At 47.8% G+C, this 21,244-nt stretch overlaps 1 protein-coding gene across 1 annotated transcript; it reads right to left on the bottom strand.

Annotated features, from left to right (window-relative positions):
- Positions 1–390: 390 nt before the first annotated feature.
- LOC146853741 (olfactory receptor 5J3-like) lies at positions 391–1,311 on the bottom strand. The gene has a single exon (XM_085650855.1). It carries the CDS (start codon positions 1,309–1,311, stop codon positions 391–393), a length of 921 nt encoding a protein of 306 aa, XP_085506981.1.
- Between the last annotated feature and the right edge of the window lie 19,933 nt (positions 1,312–21,244).

Here is a 21,244-nt window from a genome sequence, read left to right as displayed (position 1 = left end):
TTATTTCCTATTCCGCCACCTTACTTTAATTAAAATATATTTTTTAATTTCTTTCTAAAAACGTAGCCTACACCTTTGGAAGGGAAATCTTCTGCAGTTTAAATGTTAGAAGGTTTGGAAAACGTTGTCAACCGATTGCTGTACTGCCACACAAAACCTGCATTACTTCTGTAGGAAATGTAATATTTATGTATGTTTAAAAGTTGTTTGCCTAAAAGTAGCCTAGAAGTCTCCATTGCTCAGCATATCTATGAATAATAATGTTTGATTACTTTTTGGCAAACATACACATCATATTTGTTTCTCAAAATGCAGTTTTAATGATCTAGAAAATTAAAAATATAATCCATGGTGAATTCAGTTGTGAGGTAACTTCTCTACCATGGGATCTCAACCACTCCCTAGAGTTCTTTTCAAAGCTGCCTTTATTTCTTGGTTCCTCAGTGCATAAATCATGGGGTTCACAAGAGGGGTGATGACACTATAGATCACCGACAATAGGCGACCTTCATAAATGGCATAACTGGATAAAGGGCGGAAGTAGGTAAAGAACATGGTTCCATAATAGAATGTGACCACTGTGAGGTGGGATGTGCAGGTGGAAAAGGCCTTGGATCTACCTGTTATGGAATTGATTCTCAATATTGCAGCAATTATATATGTATAAGAAATAATAGTTATGATAAAAGATCCCAGCCCCATGATTCCACCAGAGATAAAAACAAGCACAACATTTATTAAGGGGTCAGTACAAGACAGTTTGAAGACTTGAGGAACATCACAGAAAAAGTGATGAATTATTCTGGAGCCACAAAATGATAATCGGCATGTGGCGATTGTGTGCATCAATGAACAGAGGAAACCTCCTGCCCAGGATCCAGTGACCAGCTGACCCCATCGCCTTCCAGTCATGATGGCTGCATACCTCAAAGGGTGACAGATGGCAACATGGCGGTCATAAGCCATAACGCTCAGAAGAAGACATTCTGAGGTGGCCAAAAAAATGAAGCAGGTAAATTGAGCAATGCAACCAGAAAAGGATATGGTCTTCCTGCCCAATAAGAGGTTCATGAGCATCTTGGGGACAGTGACTGATGAGCTACATATGTCAATCAAGGAGAGATGAATAAGGAAGAAATACATGGGAATGTGCAGCTGTGCATCTATCCAGATAAGGGAAATAATGATGAGGTTTCCAAACATGGTGGCAGTGTAGATCAGTAACAATGCCCAGAAAAGGGGAAACTGAAGTGCAGGCAGGTCTGATATTCCCAAAAGAATGAAGTCATTCACACCTGTATTATTCTTCATTAAAGCAACTCAAGTAAGGTTCCTTTGTGTGGAAAACGATTTAAAAGATGCATTCAAAGCACAAATTGATACTTTCAAGAGACATTATTTTATGTTGAACTTAGACACAGATTGCAGTTCCTTGCTGTGTCAATAATCCACTAAGATGAAACTGGAGTAAGCGAATAACTTGAATATGTCAAAGGATTGTATTTCTTTTGCAATGGACGTGAACAAGCTCCTCCTGCAAGAGAAAGAGCGAAGTTATGGAAAACAAAATGTATAAACCAGTACTGGTCCATCGTCATGTGACTGTTCACAAGGAAAGAGGTTCATTGTAGTAAAAAGTTAAATAGGTTTCAGGACTCACATCCTCCATTCTCAAAGTAAAACACTTTGGAGTTTACTTCAAATGGTATACTTTTTTATGCCATGGATTTTCCTGCCTCACCACACAACATTACAAACAGCTAAGCCTTCTATTGAACAGGATATGAACAGGGCACATCACCCCAAAAAATAATTTTGGAGGAAGGTCTGCACATATCCATATAACGATTAAATAGACACAACCACAATACATATAAATAAAAACATTCACCTACTTTCCCCAGACCAAGATTTAATACATCTGCAAACACTTTTTGTAGAACTGTCGGTGAACACAATAAACCAGTGCATTGGGCAGTGCATTGGCAGTGCATTGCATTGGCCATGAACAAATCCATGAGAGACAGAAAATGCAGAGCCAACGGTCAAACCATGCCCCCAAATAAAAACATGAACAGTCAATGCCTGTGCCAGAAAGAGACATTACCTTGGGAAAATGAAGATCCAGGCAGAGCCAAAACTGATGAATCATCAAAGCTCAATTGCAAATGGATTTTCATCTTAACCTCCATGAAGTGATTTACCAGGTCCTATACACCCATGAAATCTTCTATAGAGTCCAAGAGAAAAGTAAGATCCACATGAAAGCACAGCACATCTCTGCATTTACCATCTTCAACTCATGCAGAACACCTGCTCTCCATTCATAAAGACCAGAATGGAGGGAGGCAAACTTACCAATTAATCAAAACGCTCATATTGCCACAGACTGAAAGCTAAAATATATTCTGAGAACTATAGCAAACCCCTAGTTCTGAACATGGCCTGGAAAGCCAGGAACAGTGACAAGTTCTCTCCAGCAATAGACCTGAGAGGCCACTCTGCGTAATCACTGCACAAAGCTATAACCACAACCTCCCAATACATAGACCAATGAGATGTAAAAGCAAAACACCACATCCACACAAAGTAACACCAGTGACACAAGCTACACATATAATGAACAATAAACTGCCCCCACTAAGACTACCAGGACGGGCAAGTGGGAGCAAATAATATGCTAAAGATTGTCTCTAGATAAATGCTATTCCTTGTAGGTGAATAAGTACATGACAAGATGATGTTGTACACCTTTGGTGAAAAGCATCAAGCCTTCCAGAAATACAAATATAAGAAGTGCAGGCTCTTCTGTGCACAGCTGCATTACAGCCGAACTAAGCTCTAATACCTACAGATGAGAATGACAGTGAGAAACCTACAAGGACATGATGGAATAAGATGTCTAGTATCCACTCTCACTGGGCAACCATTCTACTAGTTATGTTTTTCTTCTTATAGGTCTAGATGGTAAATGTGCACTATGCCCTCTTTAAAAGATAGTACAACTTTTTCAGATAATGTTGACAAAAGTTTCTTTATTTTGATTATTTTTTCTTCTCTTGCTAAGAATATCTTCTGATGACTGTTTGAAGGAATATTTTATAATTTTGCAGTTGTGGGAGAGATTAGGGTAGTTTCAGGTAGCTTCTTAGGTACCCACTTGCCCTTTAACCTTACCATCCATCTCAAGTTTCCCGACACCATAACAAGTTAATGCCATGGGGGAATATTTTTTGATGCCTAGGTTCTGGCTTGCTTTCCTTTTTTTAAATATATATTCATTAAAATATTTCATTGTAAACGCAAGGGGAGAGTATTACAATGCAAGTAGTTCATTTCCATCAAGACAAAAACAAAAGAAGAGACCCATAATCATATTATATTAGTCAGTTTACAAGACAACGTCGAGTAGCATAACAAGTAAAGTGCAACGCATATTAGTAAATATCACACATTGCAACATTAATACACATTTAATCAATGCAGGCCTCTATCTCCGATCTATTTAGAAAAACAACTTGTCAACCCATAAAGAAATTCTGAAATGTCATATATATGAATGACTCGTTAAAGTGCATAATTCTATCTAAACATCTAACCAAAGGCAATGCAAATATAGGGCCTAAAGTACAAACACATTTTCCCATAGACACAGAATGGGCAAAACCCTTAGATACATCTGGCCCATAATCCATAACATTTCTCTTGCTCAGGTAGATACGTTTCCAGCCCAGTTCTGAAGAGGATCCCAGATCTGATTCCCTCTCCTTCTGGCTTTCCTGCCTTCTCGAGAGTACAGGATCATTTCCAAATTGTATATGCCACTGATGAAACGATGGGGGTAGAGAGTCACGTCACGCTGATGCTATACAGATGCAGGCTGCAGCCATAGAAACAAATACAAAAAGCTGCTCTGTCCTAGGAACCATATCATTGTGCATTTCTTTTGACATAAATTGGGGGGTTAAGGTAATATCGAAGGATAATGAGATTTTTAAAAACGTTGTCATCTCTAGCTTCAGCAGATCGAATGTTGGACAGGTGCTGGACATATGCACAAGATCTGGATTTGGACTTGGCATCTTGGGTAACGAACACCTACATTCCCACCCCAAGTTTTGCCGGTTAGTATAAATCAAACAGCATTTTAATGTGCTGCGCTTTTAAGCCTGCAGACAAAAAGTGCATGCAGCCCAGCTCCAATGATTCATAAAAACTACAATCAGTAGTTTCCAGCTTCTTTTGCCACTTGTCCATATATTTCTGCCCCTATATTTCTCCAAATCATCGGTCATAGAGGAGCCTCGTTAATTATAAATTTGGCTGATTGTACACTTAGGGGCCGATTCCGATGGCCGGTCGGACAGCTGTCTGTTGACTTACCCTGCGACCGACACGTACCCGGAGAGGAAGTACGATTCGCATAACTGCCAAAAACACGACAGACACGTAGGCTGTGAATCAAGACCCATTCTCCGTCCGAGCCGTAACTCCCAAAGAGGAACCGTGTCGCCCGGAAGCAGTATCCATAGCAGTTTCCGGCATGACAAGTACGATGCGTACTTCCTACGCGCCGGATGGGTCGTCACGTACGGCACGTCACAGCATCCGGAAAACAAGCATATCAGCTACGATTCGCGCCACAAATCAATACACGGCTACGAGACGGAACAGCTTGCAGTGGGTACGAGACGGAGCAACAAGCAGCGTGTACGACACGAACACATCATGAATCCCATCGCGCAGGTCATACCAGTACTCTACATGTATGACTGGATCAGGGACCGACGGCGCAGACGGTAAGTTAGACACCTACCACATAAACAAACGACACGTACCCGCAAAATGGCACACACACACAGGGGATACATATCCTGACCATAACAACAGCCCACCATACGGGTTGCATGGCCAGTACCACTAACACCCCCACCCATAGGGGACCTGTTGCCCATCACCCCTGCCACCCCCACTCACAGGGCTTATGTTGCCCATCACCCCTGCCACCCCCACGCATAGGGGACCTGTTGCCCATCACCCCTGCCACCCCCAGCCATAGGAGACCTGTTGCCCATCACCCCTGCCACCCCCACTCACAGGGCTTATGTTGCCCATCACCCCTGCCACCCCCACTCATAGGGGACCTGTTGCCCATCACCCCTGCCACCCCCAGCCATAGGGGACCTGTTGTCCATCACCCCTGCCACCCCCAGCCATAGGGGACCTGTTGCCCATCACCCCTGCCACCCCCACTCACAGGGCTTATGTTTCCAATCACCCCTGCCACCCCCACTCACAGGGGACCTGTTGCCCATCACCCCTGCCACCCCCACTCACAGGGGACCTGTTGCCCATCACCCCTGCCACCCCCACTCACAGGGCTTATGTTGCCCATCACCCCTGCCACCCCCACTCACAGGGCTTATGTTTCCAATCACCCCTGCCACCCCCACTCACAGGGGACCTGTTGCCCATCACCCCTGCCACCCCCACTCACAGGGCTTATGTTTCCCATCACCCCTGCCACCCCCACTCACAGGGGACCTGTTGGCTATTACCCCTGCCACCCCCATCCATAGGATGGGTGATGCGCAACACATCCAGCATACGCAAACATCAGGTATGTCCGCAAAATACATCCCCCACGACATCATGACAACAGTGTGTAGTCTGTGTCACAGTGACTATGGCTACGAGCATACAATGTAAGTAACAGCACATGTGTGACCAACACATGAGTGTGACATACACAAGGCAAGCATCACCATAGCACTGTGGCAATGAAAAAGAACACCCCCTCACTGTGTAGAACAGAAGTCAAGTGGGGGCTTACAAAATGCAGCAGATGTGGAGCAATGTGGTGATGGGGACCAAACCCCCCTCAACACAGTGACCAAAAGGTAAGTGCCATCATGGTCAAAGCTGCAAATAACTAACAGCATGTATGATCCCTGCTCCCAACACATCAAACACTTCTAGGGGAAAATAGTGGTTGTGTCCCATACACACAGATGTGTTGAGGCAAACAGTGCTGTGAAAACATAACACTCTCGGCCATGTGCAGACAAGCACCACACATGGGGGCTGACAATGCACACAGCGTACAATGACACAACAGCAGAAGTGACCATCACCAAGCATGCACACATCTCGAAAATAGACACACCAACCAAAACAACATGTGTAGACTGTAGGTGTCAGCTCACTAACTCACATTCCATGCCAGCAATGGCACCCAACAACCAGGATGAATGTGCACAATGATGTGAAATGACTCACAGGGACAGCATGCAAAATCACAGAAAGAGCATCCAGACAAAGGCCCACAACAGCAATACCAATGCACTGGTGCAGATGCACAAACACACACAGGCAAACTCACACTGCACATCGGACACAACATGTGTGTGTGTGTGTGTGTCACAGTATCCACAGGCAACTACACAACACATGAGAGGGGATGAACCACAGTGACACAGATGTGGACACAGGGCCATACAAAAGTAAACCATCATAGGGACACCCTCAGTGGGCAATCGGGCATTGGGAGATGAGAGGGAGCACAACAGACACATGTGACACTTGATGGAATGAACACCAACTAACACAGCAAGAGACTGACACACAACAGCGCAATCCCCAGGGACAAGACATTGGTGTGACACAAGCATGCATGACACCTCCACTGTGATGAAAAAGGCAGATGTCGTACAAACTGGCAAACCCAGACATGTGTCCTGTGCCACAAACGTACATCACACATACACAAACACAAATCACTCAGCATGGCCCCTCATCCATGGACAAACGGGAGCTAAGGGACCATCCATGCAAACATTCACATCAGTCCACCATCAACACCACACACCTGAACTGCAACAATGTGTATCTGTGAAGCCCACATGGATAGGTGACATTGCACATGCCCACATGACAAACACAGGAATGTTGGCAGGAGCTAAGGTACACACACACATCACACAAGGACTGTTTACAACCCTGGGGAATGACAGACACACTGCACAGTATGCGGTACATGGCCATGACCTCAAAGCTCATGTGACCTTCACAATCCCTGCCACTGTCCCAGGACTATGTAGATGCCAAGGAGGAACACAAGGCACCCATGCTGACACCTGCCAGCCTCGCTGCCGTGAACCCGACAAGTGGGAGCAGTCACACACATACAAATGTCTCAATCACTGAAAACTACCACCTAGGGACAACTACATGATATTGCGAACAAAAAAGTGCCTTGAGGAACCCTCACTGTGTCCCATCTGTGTCTGACAACATCATCAACACTCAGAACTGACAAATCAGAATGATGATACACCAATTAACAGGAGTGAGTCATGCACCCACACATCAGGTAGCCCATTGGAAAAGTAGTGGGATTAACCCAGTACCACTCAGCAAGCATCAACAACACGAACATATCAAGGAAACACTGTCTGTGTATGAACAGGGATGTGGACACACACACATGCACATACAATACACACCATGGGCCCAGGCCATGTCACTGGACAACACACTAACTTGAGGGGACACAACTCCTGTGGGAGCCCAGCTGTGCCAAACATATTCACTGCAAGTCCCACTCATGTCTGCAGAACACTTGGTCAGTCAGCCATCAGTTACCGCACAATGAAGGCTCTGGTCACAACAGCCTGGGTACGTGAGTCTCCCTTAAGTCATCTGCACATACTCAATACATATGTACAGCAAGTTGCACAGAGGACCCAGTTGCTCCTATACCAAAGAATCCCACACCTGTAGGGCCAGTAGTGATGAGCACGAAATATGTGGAAGTGACAATTTGGACAATGGGAAGCACATCATATGTGCAGGGGTGAAAGCCACAGATGTGACCATGGCAATTAAATGCTCACAGAGAGATGTACACAAATGGTTGATCCAGACACACCCAGGTAGCTGCAAAGGATGACATGGATACCCACCAGAATAGGATACATATCTCATGGACCACAGGGAGTACCTCACATCAACACATCAGTATGCAACATTGTAAACCAAGCATTACAGGTGCAAGGGCATCTGAAACAACCTCAACATGATGTACAGCTAAATCAAGTTCACAGGGACAAAGTAAAAAGCTTTATTCAGCATATGAAAAGTGAAAAGTCTGTTCCAACAAAAGGCCAATAGCCAGTCCATGTCCAAAGGGCAAGGAGTGAACTAGAGTCACAAATTCAGTATATGAAATTCGAAACGTCTGTGCAACCAAAAGGCCAATGGCCAGTCCATGTCAAATTGCCAAGGAGTGAACTAGAGTGACACCTTGCTTGCCTGCACTGCTACGGACCGGGGTCATCCCCTCGGAGGGGCATACATGGGGGCAGGCCAGGCACCGCAGGGACAGGATCAGGGCGCAGCAGAAGGAGTCAGTGAAGAGGTGGGGGATGCAGGCGAGACACTTGCAACTGCAGTGGAGATGACTGAAGTGGTGGGTGCTGTCACAACTGTGTGGCACAAGTCAGATGGGGTGGGTGCCGGCACAACTCCAGTGTGCAGGTCAGATGGAGTGGATTGGCTCACCACTGCAGTGCCCAAGTCAGACAGGGTGGGCGTGGACTCCAAAGCAGTGCCTACATCCATGGGAGCGCAATGGGGGACAGGTGAGGTCTGCAGGGCAGGGGGTGGTAACACGGTCCCCACATCAGAGGCAGCAACTGTCTGACCAGGTGTGGAGGAGCAAGTGCTAGGGGGGATGGCCTTAGCATTTTGGGGATGGTGTATCTGTGTGTGGGGGAACCCGGGGCAGGGAGTGGTGGGGGAACCTCTGGAGTGGTAGCCTGGGGGATGGAGGACGGGGACTTTGCCTTGGAGCTGCTTGCTGGTGGGGGGGTCTTGCTCTTCTTGCACCGGGGGGACTTGCAGGTGGGCGTCTCGGTCTGAGTGCGCCTGGGGGAGGGTGTCTGGGTGTGAGGTGCACTCCCTTCTGTGTGTGGGGAATTCCTCTTCCCCTTGTAATCAGGATCTGCTGGGTCGGTGGGGAAGAGGCCAAGGTCACAGAGGAAGAGCTTCTGGGGGGATCGGGTTGCAGGTGAGGCAAGGGAAGGGGGCTGGGAGGGAGAGGTCTCGGAGGACTGTGGAGTGGTTGTGGATGACTGTGTGTGTGTCAGCAAACCAGCCCCTGTGAGTGTGGAATCAGTCCCCTGCGCTTGCTTGTGTGCACGTCTAGCCCTTGGTTTGGGGGTTTCTGTGCTTTGGACAGGTAGTGTGCTAGGAATTGTGGGTGCTGCAGAGGTAGGAGGGATGTGGGACTGTTGGAGGAGGGACACTGCTGCCATCAGGGAGGAGGCCACGGACTGGTTGGTCCTCTGTAGGGCAGACATGCCAGAGGAAATGCCCTCCATGAATGACACCAGTTGTGTCAACAGACCTGTGTGTGCATGGAGGACCTTCAGCATTGACGTCTGCCCCACATGCATCTGTCTAAGTAAATCCACAGACTCCTCACTCAGGGCAGCAGGGGACACAGGGACAGGGGGTGCGGTGCCTGGCACAAAGGAGACATGCTCACGAACACGGGAGCCCCCAGGGACCTCTGGGATGGGAGCCGATGGGAGGGGATGGTGGTGGTGGTGGAGACAGACTCACTAGCTGGGGTTTGGTGGCTGCTGACACCCGCCTCCAAAGGGGAGTCATCCTCAGAGCTGCTGTGGCCTTCAGCTGGGGGGGATGGTGCTGACGACTCCTCTGTGCGGCTGAAATTGCCATCCGTGCCACTGGGTCCACCTGGCTCCTCTCCTTCTGTCCCTGTAAGGCTCTGTGGCTCCTCCTGTTAGTGGAGCTGTCCCCTCCTGTGGCCGTGGATGTATCTGGATAGGAATAGGAATTAACAGAATGACATCAGTCACCTGCACCGACTGCACACACCACGGTGAGTACATCACATCACAGGGCAAGCCCTGGCATCATCAGCTGAACACAGCTCAAAGTGCCAACACTGTTTAGAATAAGACAATTGTAATTTCCAACATCAACCATGGCACACATATCCCTCCTTGATTTGCACACATATGTCTGTTGCATGTTGGATGCTAATACCCCAATGTGCCAACATGCACCACCCACACATTAGTTGTACATGCAAGTGAACATGTAGGAGTATGTCACTAGACCCACAGCACATCTCTTGCGACTGACTCAGCACAGGAGTCCGGATGAAGGGATGGGCAGAGACTCATTTCACATGCTTAGGATGCTTGCCAGCAACACACACTATGATGTACTCATGTCCTGATGGGCAAGGCCACAATGGGGTGCATGGTGCACACTTGAACACAATGCAGGCTCACTCATAGCAAGTTCAATGCCATGGCACTGGGAGGCCCTGTAAGTCAGTCAACACTGTCTCCTGTCACAGGGGCAGGGCATCCAGACAACAACAATATGCACTGACTCACAATCCTAGCTTAGGGGCAAACCTGACTCTGCGGATGACCGGCGCACTTGCCCATCCCATGCAAACAACATATCCAGGACCCAGAAGACCCCACATCATGAAAATCAGACATATGAGTCTCAGCAAACACGAATCCATGTACATTAACACATCACAGTCTGCCATGCATATAACCCAGCTGCATGAGGGACAGAGTTGCATACACCATTGTGCACTGTCAGATGCTCACACACCTATATGTCACACAGGTCTTGTCTCCCACAGTACATTGCAGATGTCATGCTGACCCTCGGAATCATGGACACCCCAGTTGTACGTAGCAACAAGCCACACCCTAATGACACAGAGGCACTCACCTGAGGGCACATGTCATGAAGCACAACCTGCAATTTCACACACAGGAGTGGGATTACAGAGTGTTTCTGAATGCCCTTGAGGGGGCAGGACTGGGCAGGACTAAGTGAAACAGTTTTTTTCCCCGGACAGCAGTCAGGTGGCTAAGCAATTGCGGCATAATTGCCATACCTACTCCTGATGCCCAAAAATTGGAGTACCCTGCTGCATGGTTTTGTGTTGAATACCCCAGAAACATGTTGCGAGTCAGACCACCAATTGGTACACATCTCAAGGGCACACACAGTTCACATGTCAGATCTCAGGCATTGTGTAAACAATTTACCCACCCATGACACACATAACAGATTCACGGGAACTGATGCTGACTGGTACCCGATACATAGCTGACTGCAGGGACACACTGCCCTAGTGACACAATCCAAAGACTGTAGGGGCCACACCTGTGGAACAGATGAGGAGGGTGCATCACACAGATGAGGGACCTGATTTGGGGACTACAAGACCTACGTAATGTGGAAGTGTGACCCGGACAAAAGACTGCTATTTGCATGTCAGACATAGTACACAGATCAGGCATGGACGTACCCCCTTCCTGCTGCTGTCTGGCCTTCAGCTGCCTATCCAGGTCCGGGAAGACCACCGCCAGTATCCGGAGCATGTGGGCAGCCAGGGTCCGGTGTCCGCCCCTCCTGCGTGGAGGTGACAGCTTCAGCTGGACTCTAGCTATCCTCCGGGTCCAGCCCCGAAGGTCCTGCCACCTCTTCTGGCAGTTGCGGATCCGGCGCTTGTAGACGCCCACAGAACGAACAGCCCGGGCGATGGTCAGCCAGATCTCCTGCTTCTGGTGGGCATCAACCTGTGAGGAGGACAAAGTGAAAAGCACATTAACACACATGCCCCAGATTTGTGCAGCACACAATTAGATATACATGTCATCATCACAAAGGGAAAATAATCACACAGGTAGTGCAACCCTGGGGAATGAAAATTCACATGCATGTCTGACATGTTACAATGCATGGATAGTTTAAGCTGGCAAAAATGCACTTTAGCAGCAGGAAAAATATTCAGTACATGTCCCTACACACTTTGGGGGATGAAAGTAGTCAGTGATAATGCTTGCCACTGCTGTACATACTGCTAGTACTGCTAGTCAGACAACATGTTTAATTAGGAAGGCAGTGGACAGCACACTCACCTGCTCCCCTGGTGTCCCATAGAGCTTTCTGTACTCTTGAAGGTGCCCGTCCAGCAGGGCCTGATTCTCCTTCTCAGTGAAGGCTGGGGCCCTCTCCAGTGTACGTGCCATTGCAGGAGCCAGAGGATGCAGAGACAGCAGCAGTGGTAGCAGGGATGTGGTCCAGTAGCATGTAGTGCAGGCAAGTGAGCTCCCTGGGGGCCAGCCATCCTTATATCTGTGCTGCAGAGGCAGACTCTGTGCCATGTGTCCAAAGTGATAGGTCCAACATGGTTGCATTCTATGAATCTGGCCAATCCATTTAAAAGTACAACTCGTACACGCCTTCCGCATCGTTCAAATCTTCACCTTCATTGAACACTTGAAATTGCAACATTGTTGTAGGCATCCTACTGAATTTCCAGTGCACAACTCGTACAAGTTTTGAATCCGCATCCGTCTCCATGACAGTCCTGAGCCAATGGGTGCGCCCGGATCGTTCATCTGATTGTACAACGCCTATTTTGAATGTACACATGCACCCGTCTCCATACGATTCAATGGCCAAGGCGTACGCACGGCTCGGACATGACCCGTGCAATGCGTACGCATTGTCACCCGCGTCGGACCGCATTAGTGTGACTATTAGATGGATGTAACACACATATACTGGCCATGGACACCTGCACACACCTGCCACACTATAGCATTGGCCACACAGTGTCCCATGGCATGTGAGGCTGCATTCCCTGGGTGTTTGAGGGGGCCACAGCAGTTTTTTTGTCTGGCACTTTGTGCAGCCACTCCCAGGCTGTTATCTTGTACATGGGGGGAGAGTCCGTTGTGTGTTGTGCACATTTGCACTGTGATGTGCAATTGGACAGTAATTGGCATGAGTGAAGGCCAAAGTGTCAGGTTGGATATGTTTAGGACATGTCACATACACCCTGAGTTCTGGGGGTGATGGCATGTATGTCACAGTGAGACCTGTAGCCCCAATACTGATGTGCACCCACAGTCTGTGTGCATTTTGTGTCTCAGATGTGTCTGATCACATGTTACCAATGGGTGACAGTCTCCACATCCATGTGGTATATGCATCAACCTTGATGGGGTGTGTGTCTCAGAGATGTACATGTAGGGCCGGCATGGACAACAGTGGCCACTACCTGTGGGACTTACGCTTGCCTTGTGGTGTGTACATGCTACGCCATGTCCATTGCTGTGTTGATGTGGCAATACAGGGAGCCTAGGTTTCTGCATGGCAAAGATCTGTGATGCCTGGGAGACATGAGTCCTCATTAGTCACTGGAGTGTTTTTTTTTTAATGTTGGAGCAGCACATAGGTTGGGTGACACAGCCAGATGATTAGCCCATTGCACTACATGGGACTCATGTGGACATGTGGAATTGAGATGTGAGGTGGTCGTCTTGTAGGTGACATATGTGTCCATGACCAACAGCCCACACCTCAGTATATTGTGTAATGTCATGAACTAGCATGTGAGAGTGATCGTGGTCATGGCCACATGGGGGGATGTACTGACAATCTTCCTTTGTGCATCTCTGTACTGCAGGGCACCAGCTGTGCATGGTCCGTTCCCAGACCTTGAAACCATGCAGGAATGCAACAGCATCAGACGGTACCGCTTCAGCAGGCCACTGATTGAGGAGTTGGCGGAGCAGTTGGCGCCACATCTGCTACCTGGCCGGACATACCCTACAGCACTGACCCCAGAGGTGTAGGTGATGGCGGACCTGCACTTATTTGCTACTGGTACCTTCCAGTACACTGTGGCTACTGCTGGTGGTATGTCGCAAACGATGTTTAGTCGGGTGCTACGCAATGTCTTGGAGGGGATGTTGCAATTCCTCGACCTGTATATCAAGTTCCCTAGCCAAGTTGAACTCCCTGAAAATAAGGATGCATTTTATACACTGGGGAGGATGCCAAACGTCATTGGATCAATTGACGGGACACATGTTGCCCTGATACCACCACAGGCACATGAGCAGGCATACCGTAACAGGAAGCACTACCATTCGATCAATGCTCTGGTGGTCTGTCTTGCTGACATGTTGATCACACATGTGTGTGCACGGTTTCCTGGTTCGGCGCACAATGCCTACATAATGAGGAGTAGTGACATTCCAACGCTGATGTCACAGATGCCAGCTCAGCGTGCCTGGCTTGTCGGTGTGTACTGACTGTTTCTCATTGTGTGTGTTTGTCATTATTGCATTCCACACTCCTACCAAACTCATCTACTTGTTCATTTTTGTGTGTGTAGGTGACACCGGATACCCCAACATGCCGTGGTTGCTGACACCCCTCAGGAACCCTGTGACGCCACCCGAGCTGCGCTACTATGAGGCACATGGTCGGAGCAAGAGGGTGATTGAGCAGACATTCGGCCTCCTGAAAAGCCGCTTTCGCTGCCTGGACAAGACCAGAGGGGCCCTCCCATATGAGCCTGCAAAGGTGTGCAAAATAATACTGGTCTGCTGCATGCTACACAACATGGCGGTGCGGAAGGAGGTGCCTCTCATCCTGGATGAGGATGATGACGACCAATGTCCGGAACCTGTGGAGGATCCCAGCCTGGTCCAGGATGCCAGTGATGATGAAGATGATGGTGACGTCCGCTTCCAGCTCATCAACAACTTCACATGAAAGTGAGTTTCCAGGAATGTGTTGAACCAGCTCTGTTGCTGTCTGAGTGTGTCTGTGTGCCACTTGACTGGATTCGTGCTGTGATGTGTCCATTCAGGTGGTGTGTACTCCACAATAGGGTAGTACTGCTAACTAGTGTTTGTGTAGGTGTTTTGTAACATGCTATGTGTATTGCATTTCTCTCCTGTTCGTCTGTGCTTTTGACTGTATCTTGTCTGTCCTTCCCAGGGTCCTTTGCCTGTTGTGTGGTCAACACTGACCCCCAACACCCAGAAGCCAACACCAGTGTGGAAGTTGAGAATTCCCATCAACTGATGTACCACACATCCCTGGACTTCCATTCTCCAAAACATTGTGAGCGTGTGTCCACTGTTACGTAGAATTACCGTGCAACTATTGTGGAATAAACTTGTTGCTGGTGTGTAATGAACCTGTGCTATGCTTTATGTGCTTTGTCTGTCTTCCCACATCTGAGTGATATTTGCTTACCTCACCTGTGGACTTGTTACCACTGACTGTGCTTGGTGTTGTGTCTGTGCATGCCAATGTGTTTCAGGTCAACATCATTGTGTGTGATGAGACACATGGCCATGGTGAGTATGTTTTGTTTTGCCATAGTGGTGTGTCTCCCTCACATGTGTCACATCTCCATGACTGACCTTACGTTGGTCACATTGTTGCAGTATTTGGCATGCACTGTGTTGTGTAGCAGATCGACTTCGCCCTGAACATGAAAAGTTTGAATCACAACAGAGGCAAGTATGGTGTACTGGTGAGTTTATTTGCAAACATGTGTGAGCGAGGTGAACAGGATGTTGGGTGCTGCACAGTGGTTTGGGAATCCAAAGTTCACATTTGAGTTGGACGTGCTGGTAGATGAAATGTCCAGAGTAAAGTCCACAGTCATCTGATACATTGGCCCAACATGAACCCTCCATGTCATGTGGGTGAGTTGTGTGCGATTGGACAAGGTGAACGGGTTGCGCACAAAGAACATTGTCCAGAACAGGTTTAGAGGCCCTGGGGGATGTGCTGGGACATCTGCCTCTCACATGTCCTTCTTCGGACGACCCCTCTTCTTCCTGGGGGGGGATCCTCATGTGCAGGCCTCTGCGGTGCAGGGGATTCTCCGCCAGAGTCCTCCTCCCTCCCTGTGGCGCTGGCAGATGGTGTTGCGACAGATGTTGTGGGCACACAGGGGGGTGGGGACAGGTTGGTGTTGACCTGGCGGAGGCAATGTAGTATGTCCCAATGCACCGCAGTAAGGGCATCCCACTTTGCCTCAATGCGGGCATGGTGGGCGACCTGCTCCTGCTGCATGTCCTTGAGGATCCCCACTACCTGGCCAAATCCTCCGGTGCTATCCTGGTACGCATCTATGATGCGTGCCAGTTTGGGGTCATCATGCAGTCCAGGCCCCTCTGCAAGGTGTGCCCTGTGCCTCCAACCCCTCCTAGCACCCCTCTCCACACTGGCAGGACCCGCGGCGGTACGCACAGGTGACCCTGGGACCCCTTGGGTGGTGTTGCTGGTGGTGTTGGCTGTAGCTTCCGGGGGGTCCTGTGTCCCTGTGCTGTGGGTGTTGATTGTCCTTGGTCTGTCCGTGTTGGCAGGGGTGCCCTGTCGGTGTCCAGATGGTGGAGGCGTGGGTACAGGGGGGGTAGATGTTGCTGCTGCTGGTGCTGCATGATGGCTCACACCAGAGGGGCCAGGTTGGTCGTCGAGAGTCTGGGACTGGGTTTCCTCGTCATTTGTCAGTGGGTGCCCAGCATGACCTGTGTTTGGAAGAGACACACAATGTGATTTATGTTTCTGCATGCATCGTTGGTTCACAAACATGACATTTTCTACTTTTATAACAGATGCCTGCCTGTACACTGCTTTTTCCTAACTTGTCACGGACAGAGTTTGATCTTGTTGTTGGCCCTTTGCCAGCATGGCCTTGTGCTCCCCACAACAGAGCCCAGAGTCAGACATATTGTCGTTCCCTTCATACTCTTGGCTACACACCCCTTCCCAGCATGCCCATGCTTCCTCCCTCTTGACTCTGCTTCCCTGTGAGGGGGTGTGACAGCAATGGCAAGATGGCTGACTGTGGAATCCTGATGTTTGTTTGGCTACAAGTCCCAAATGAGCCCCTGTGATTCACACAGCGGCAGCCAGTACGGGGGATCTTTTGCTGATATTTCAATGAGGTGTGTGTCAAAGCATTGAACCCGGTGATTTGTGTGGAGTTTGTGTTGGGGGGGTGTCTCGCCATGCTGATTAGTATGGTCAGGGCTGTCAGTCCTCCTTCCTATTATGACACGTGCTTCCATTTTAGGCGTGCAAGTTATCTTTCAGGATGTCAGTCAGTGGTGTCCTGCTTCTGATTTGCACACAACCCCTAGCAGGACCCAGTGTCAGCCATCTTGTCAGTCATTTTCCACTCCCTGTGATGTGGGCATGTTTCAGAGAGGTCTTGATGGGCCAATGAGGAGGGGGAGCATTATCTGTGACTACAGGCCCCATCATGCTTTTGGCTACACTCACTTCACCTGCATCCACACTATTCCTTCCTGACAGTCAGCTGCACTGTGAGGTGGTGTGTTTGTGGTTGGCAAACTGTTTTGCTGGATGTATTTGGCTTAGTGCCAGGGGCTTGCTCTATTTGTTTGTAGGTTGGTGCATGTCATGACACAGTCCCCAGTCACTATGAGATGGCAGGTATTGTGTTTGTGTGACTGGCATACACATCTTGGGTTGATTATCTATTGGTTAGTGTAGGTTTGCTTGGGGTGCATGGTTTCACTGTCCCCTTGCGAAACAATCTTGGGTTTGTTGTTTGTGTACTCACCAGTCTCTGGGATGTCTGTTAAGCCATGGACGCTCTCTGGTGGTAGGATGTCCCGCACCTTCTCCTCCCAGGTCCTGAAGTAGACTGGTTTGGCAGGAGGGCCACCGCCGGTGCGCTGACTCAAGGCGTGATCTTTCTCGATGAGTTTCTTGACCCTCCTGCGCACGTCATACCACCTGTTCTGGATATCGTCCTTTGTGCGCAACGTTGGTGCTTGTGCATTCACCTTGTCCACAATCCTCGCCCACTTCTTTGTTTTCTGTGAGATGGGGGTCCTTTGAACCACTGTACCAGACAAATTTGGCTCTACTCTGATGATCTCGTCTACCAGCACTTCTAACTCACTATCTGTGAACTTTGGATTCTTCTTTGGGGGCATGGTGATGGGTGGTGGTGGTGAGGGATGTGTGTGTGAGGGTGCAAGTGATGTTGATTTGGTGTTGGTTTTGCTGTGTGTATGTGTGTGTGCTTTTGTATGAGGCGCTGATGGTGTGTGAGTTGTGTGATGGGTGAGTTGTGAGTGTGTCTGTGGTTACTGTGTACTGGTGTTTGCTGCTGGCTGTGTCTCCTGTTTGCAAGGGATGATGGTAGTGATTGTAGTACTTTATATAGTTGTAGTTGTGGGTGTGTCTTTGTTCAATTAATTTGTGTTGGGTATTTATTGGCTTAGTCATTGCTTGTTTGGTCCTTTTTTGTGTTTTTTCCTTTGTGTTTTGTAGGCATGTAGGAGACGTTCATGTGACGGAAACAGATGCTGCTGTTATCTTGTGCGGGCTTCTCCGCCTCATTCACGCTGCCTGTCTTCTGTGTTTGGTAGGCGTAGTTTGCGGCGGTCTCTATTGCTTGTGTGCCGGGTTGTCTGTGCGTGTCGGTCGTGCGGCTTGGTCTCCATGCGAGTCGGTCTGGTTTTACACGCATTGCATCGTACTGGGCTAATCGCACATCGCGGGTACGGGTCGGTCGGGTTGATTCTGGGTTTGTGTCGGTCGGTGAAAATCACGTCGGTTTTACGGCCGGATCACTATTTTCTCTCCGGCTTGGTCGTACGGCTTGTATTCCGTACGTGTCGGTTGTAATTCACTCGCGTTGCATCGTACTGCACGGGTCGTACGGCGCAGGTCCGTGTCGGTCGGTATTCGATCCGGGTCCGTGTCGGTCGGTTCTTTTTGCGGGCGGAATCGGAATCGCCCTTTAGTATTATTCCAGGCAATCTCCATCAGTTTTTACTTGATAAACCCTCAACGCCCCGCTCGATCCTTAAAAGAAGATTCCAAACCTGAAGAAAAATTGCCTCCTATCAATTCCATAATCCTGATGTAACTCCTTAAATAACACAAGTTTATTCCCCACAAAAAATCTCCTAATCTCCTCATCCCTTTGGTCTCCCATCTAAGACAATTAGAGTTATGAAATATCAGCTGTAAAATTTGAGATCCTCATACAAGTGTATAATAGCTGAGTCTCCCAATACCAATTTTCTTTCTCATAATCACCTAGATCTTAAAGGCTGCCAAAAGAGTCTTGAATCTGACTTTCTTATAATACCTTGGTTTGACAATCTCTAAAAACCTACTCTTAGCCTCTTCTCTTGTTAATAATGTATATATGAGGGGGACTCTCTCCCCCTTGGACAACCTTCCACAAACCCACCAATAAGGGAATTCGTGTTTTGCAAATCTACAGCCAACTGTTCATATTTAAAATTGGGGACTACCCAGCCACCTCTCTCTCTGAGTAGCATCAAGAGCTTGAGAGCTCTTCTGGCTTTTGCCTATGAAAATATAAAACTGCTTGCCATGTCTTCCATGATTTTAAACCATCGGGTTGCAAAGTCAAGTGGAATTGCCCTAGTCAAATAGAGGACCTTGGACAAGAGTAAGATCTTTATTACATTACAACGGCTAATAATTGAAAGATGCAGATTGTCCATCCTCCGCAAATATAATTGCCATTGCCATATTAATTTTGACTATCTGGTCAATGTCCTCCTCGATACCAACTTCCAGATGGAGTGCTTTTTCTACTGTGCGAACATCAGTAAGTTGTATCTGCTTGTTAACGAACAGTTGAGTCCTACTCTGATTTAACGAGTACTCTGATATTTTCCCAAATGTTGAGGCCTCCTTTTCTATCACCAGCATTGATGCCTCTGGGTACAGCATCACGTTAGTGAAGATCTTAGTGCTATTGCCATAAAATTGCAGACGTTCAATTAAAACTTTGGCTTCCAGTTTTTAAATCAGGGACTCTATGTAAAGGGCAAACAATAAAGGAGAGCTGGGACAACCTTTTTGTGCCCCTCTTGCAATTTTGATAGAGTCACATTGCCCCTCATAATTTGGTACTATGAGTTTATAGCCCTTATAAAGCCCTCCCTGATTCTATACCAACTCATAATTCTAGGCTACCTGTCAAACACTGTTTTGGTGCCTATCAGGGCAAGTGCCACAGGACTTTCAGAGACAGCTGCTGCATCAAACAGTGTTATGACCTGACTGGTATGGTCTGTGGTTCCTCTTCCCTGGTATAAAACCGTGCTATCTTGAAGAGACCAATTTTTTTATAATATGACCTAACCTGATCGCTAAAATTAGTGCGATAGGTCTGTACGACCTGGAGTCTTGTGGGGACTTTCCCTTTTTAAGAAACACAACTATGTTAGCCAGATCCCATGATGTGAGCTTCCCACTGAGAGCTGAGAAAAAAGTGTATCCTGGGTCAGGTGCCTTAATTTTATGCCAAATATCAACTAGTTTGTAGTTGCTCTTAAGGTGATAGAATTTAGGCTTGTGCCCTGAATAACCTTTATCTGTTGAGCATATATTGAGATCCCCACACAATACGATTGATGTTGGCCACAGGGCCAACTCAGTGTTAAAAAAATCAAATAGTCTAAGGTCATCCAAATTTAATCCATGAACAGAGCAGAGTGTAACGAGACAAAACTGCCATCCCACACATATTTGTCCCTTGTGTCATACACATTCCCAACATAAACCCAAAAGATTCAAGCCGTTTTATCTTTGAGCACTCTCTATATGCATTTCTTGCATGCAGAGAATATCTGTCTGCAGTACTTTAAGATCTTCGGCAATGTTCCGTCTCTCAATATTATCATTCAGTCCAAAAATATTGCAACTTAGTCATGTAAGCCATATACCCAGCCAACAAAATAAAACAAATAGGCCCACTCATACAGCTTTGTTTCATTCTCCACTGCCACCTCATCTGGCAACATCCAACTTGAAACCCATCTTGGATGATTTATATTTGTACACTCCTCTTGTGCAGTGCTCTCCACCAACCAAACTCCCTATGTGCCATCCTCTTAAAACCCCAACCCAAAACAGAGTGTCCTACCCCACCACACACCCCTTCCAATCCTTGGATATCAATGGCCTTCCATTAGATTTAGCAAATTCATCAATGTACTCCTTGGCTTTAACCTTGGAAGCAGACACTCTAGTCTTATTCTTAAAGATGATCTTGAGTCCAGCTAGGTAAATCAAATATGCTTCAGCTCCCTTTTTTTAACACTGCTTAATCAATTGCCTCATTCTCCACCTTCTTTCCATAGTCGCTGAACAGAAATCTGGGCTCGTGAAGAAAGAGTGTCCTTCTAAACTACATTTGTCATCTGGCGTGCTTTCTTGGAGATGGCCTGCCTAAATAAAAAGATACCAAAAAATAATATGAATAGCTCTGGGTTTGGCCACCCAATTTTCCTGTTGCTGGTTCTGCTTTTTCAGCTTAAGGTGTCTGGTT

Source organism: Triturus cristatus, chromosome 4_1, assembly GCF_964204655.1.
Source record: "Triturus cristatus chromosome 4_1, aTriCri1.1, whole genome shotgun sequence".
Lineage (NCBI taxonomy): Eukaryota > Metazoa > Chordata > Amphibia > Caudata > Salamandridae > Triturus > Triturus cristatus.
This window is presented reverse-complemented; position numbering and strand designations above follow the sequence as displayed.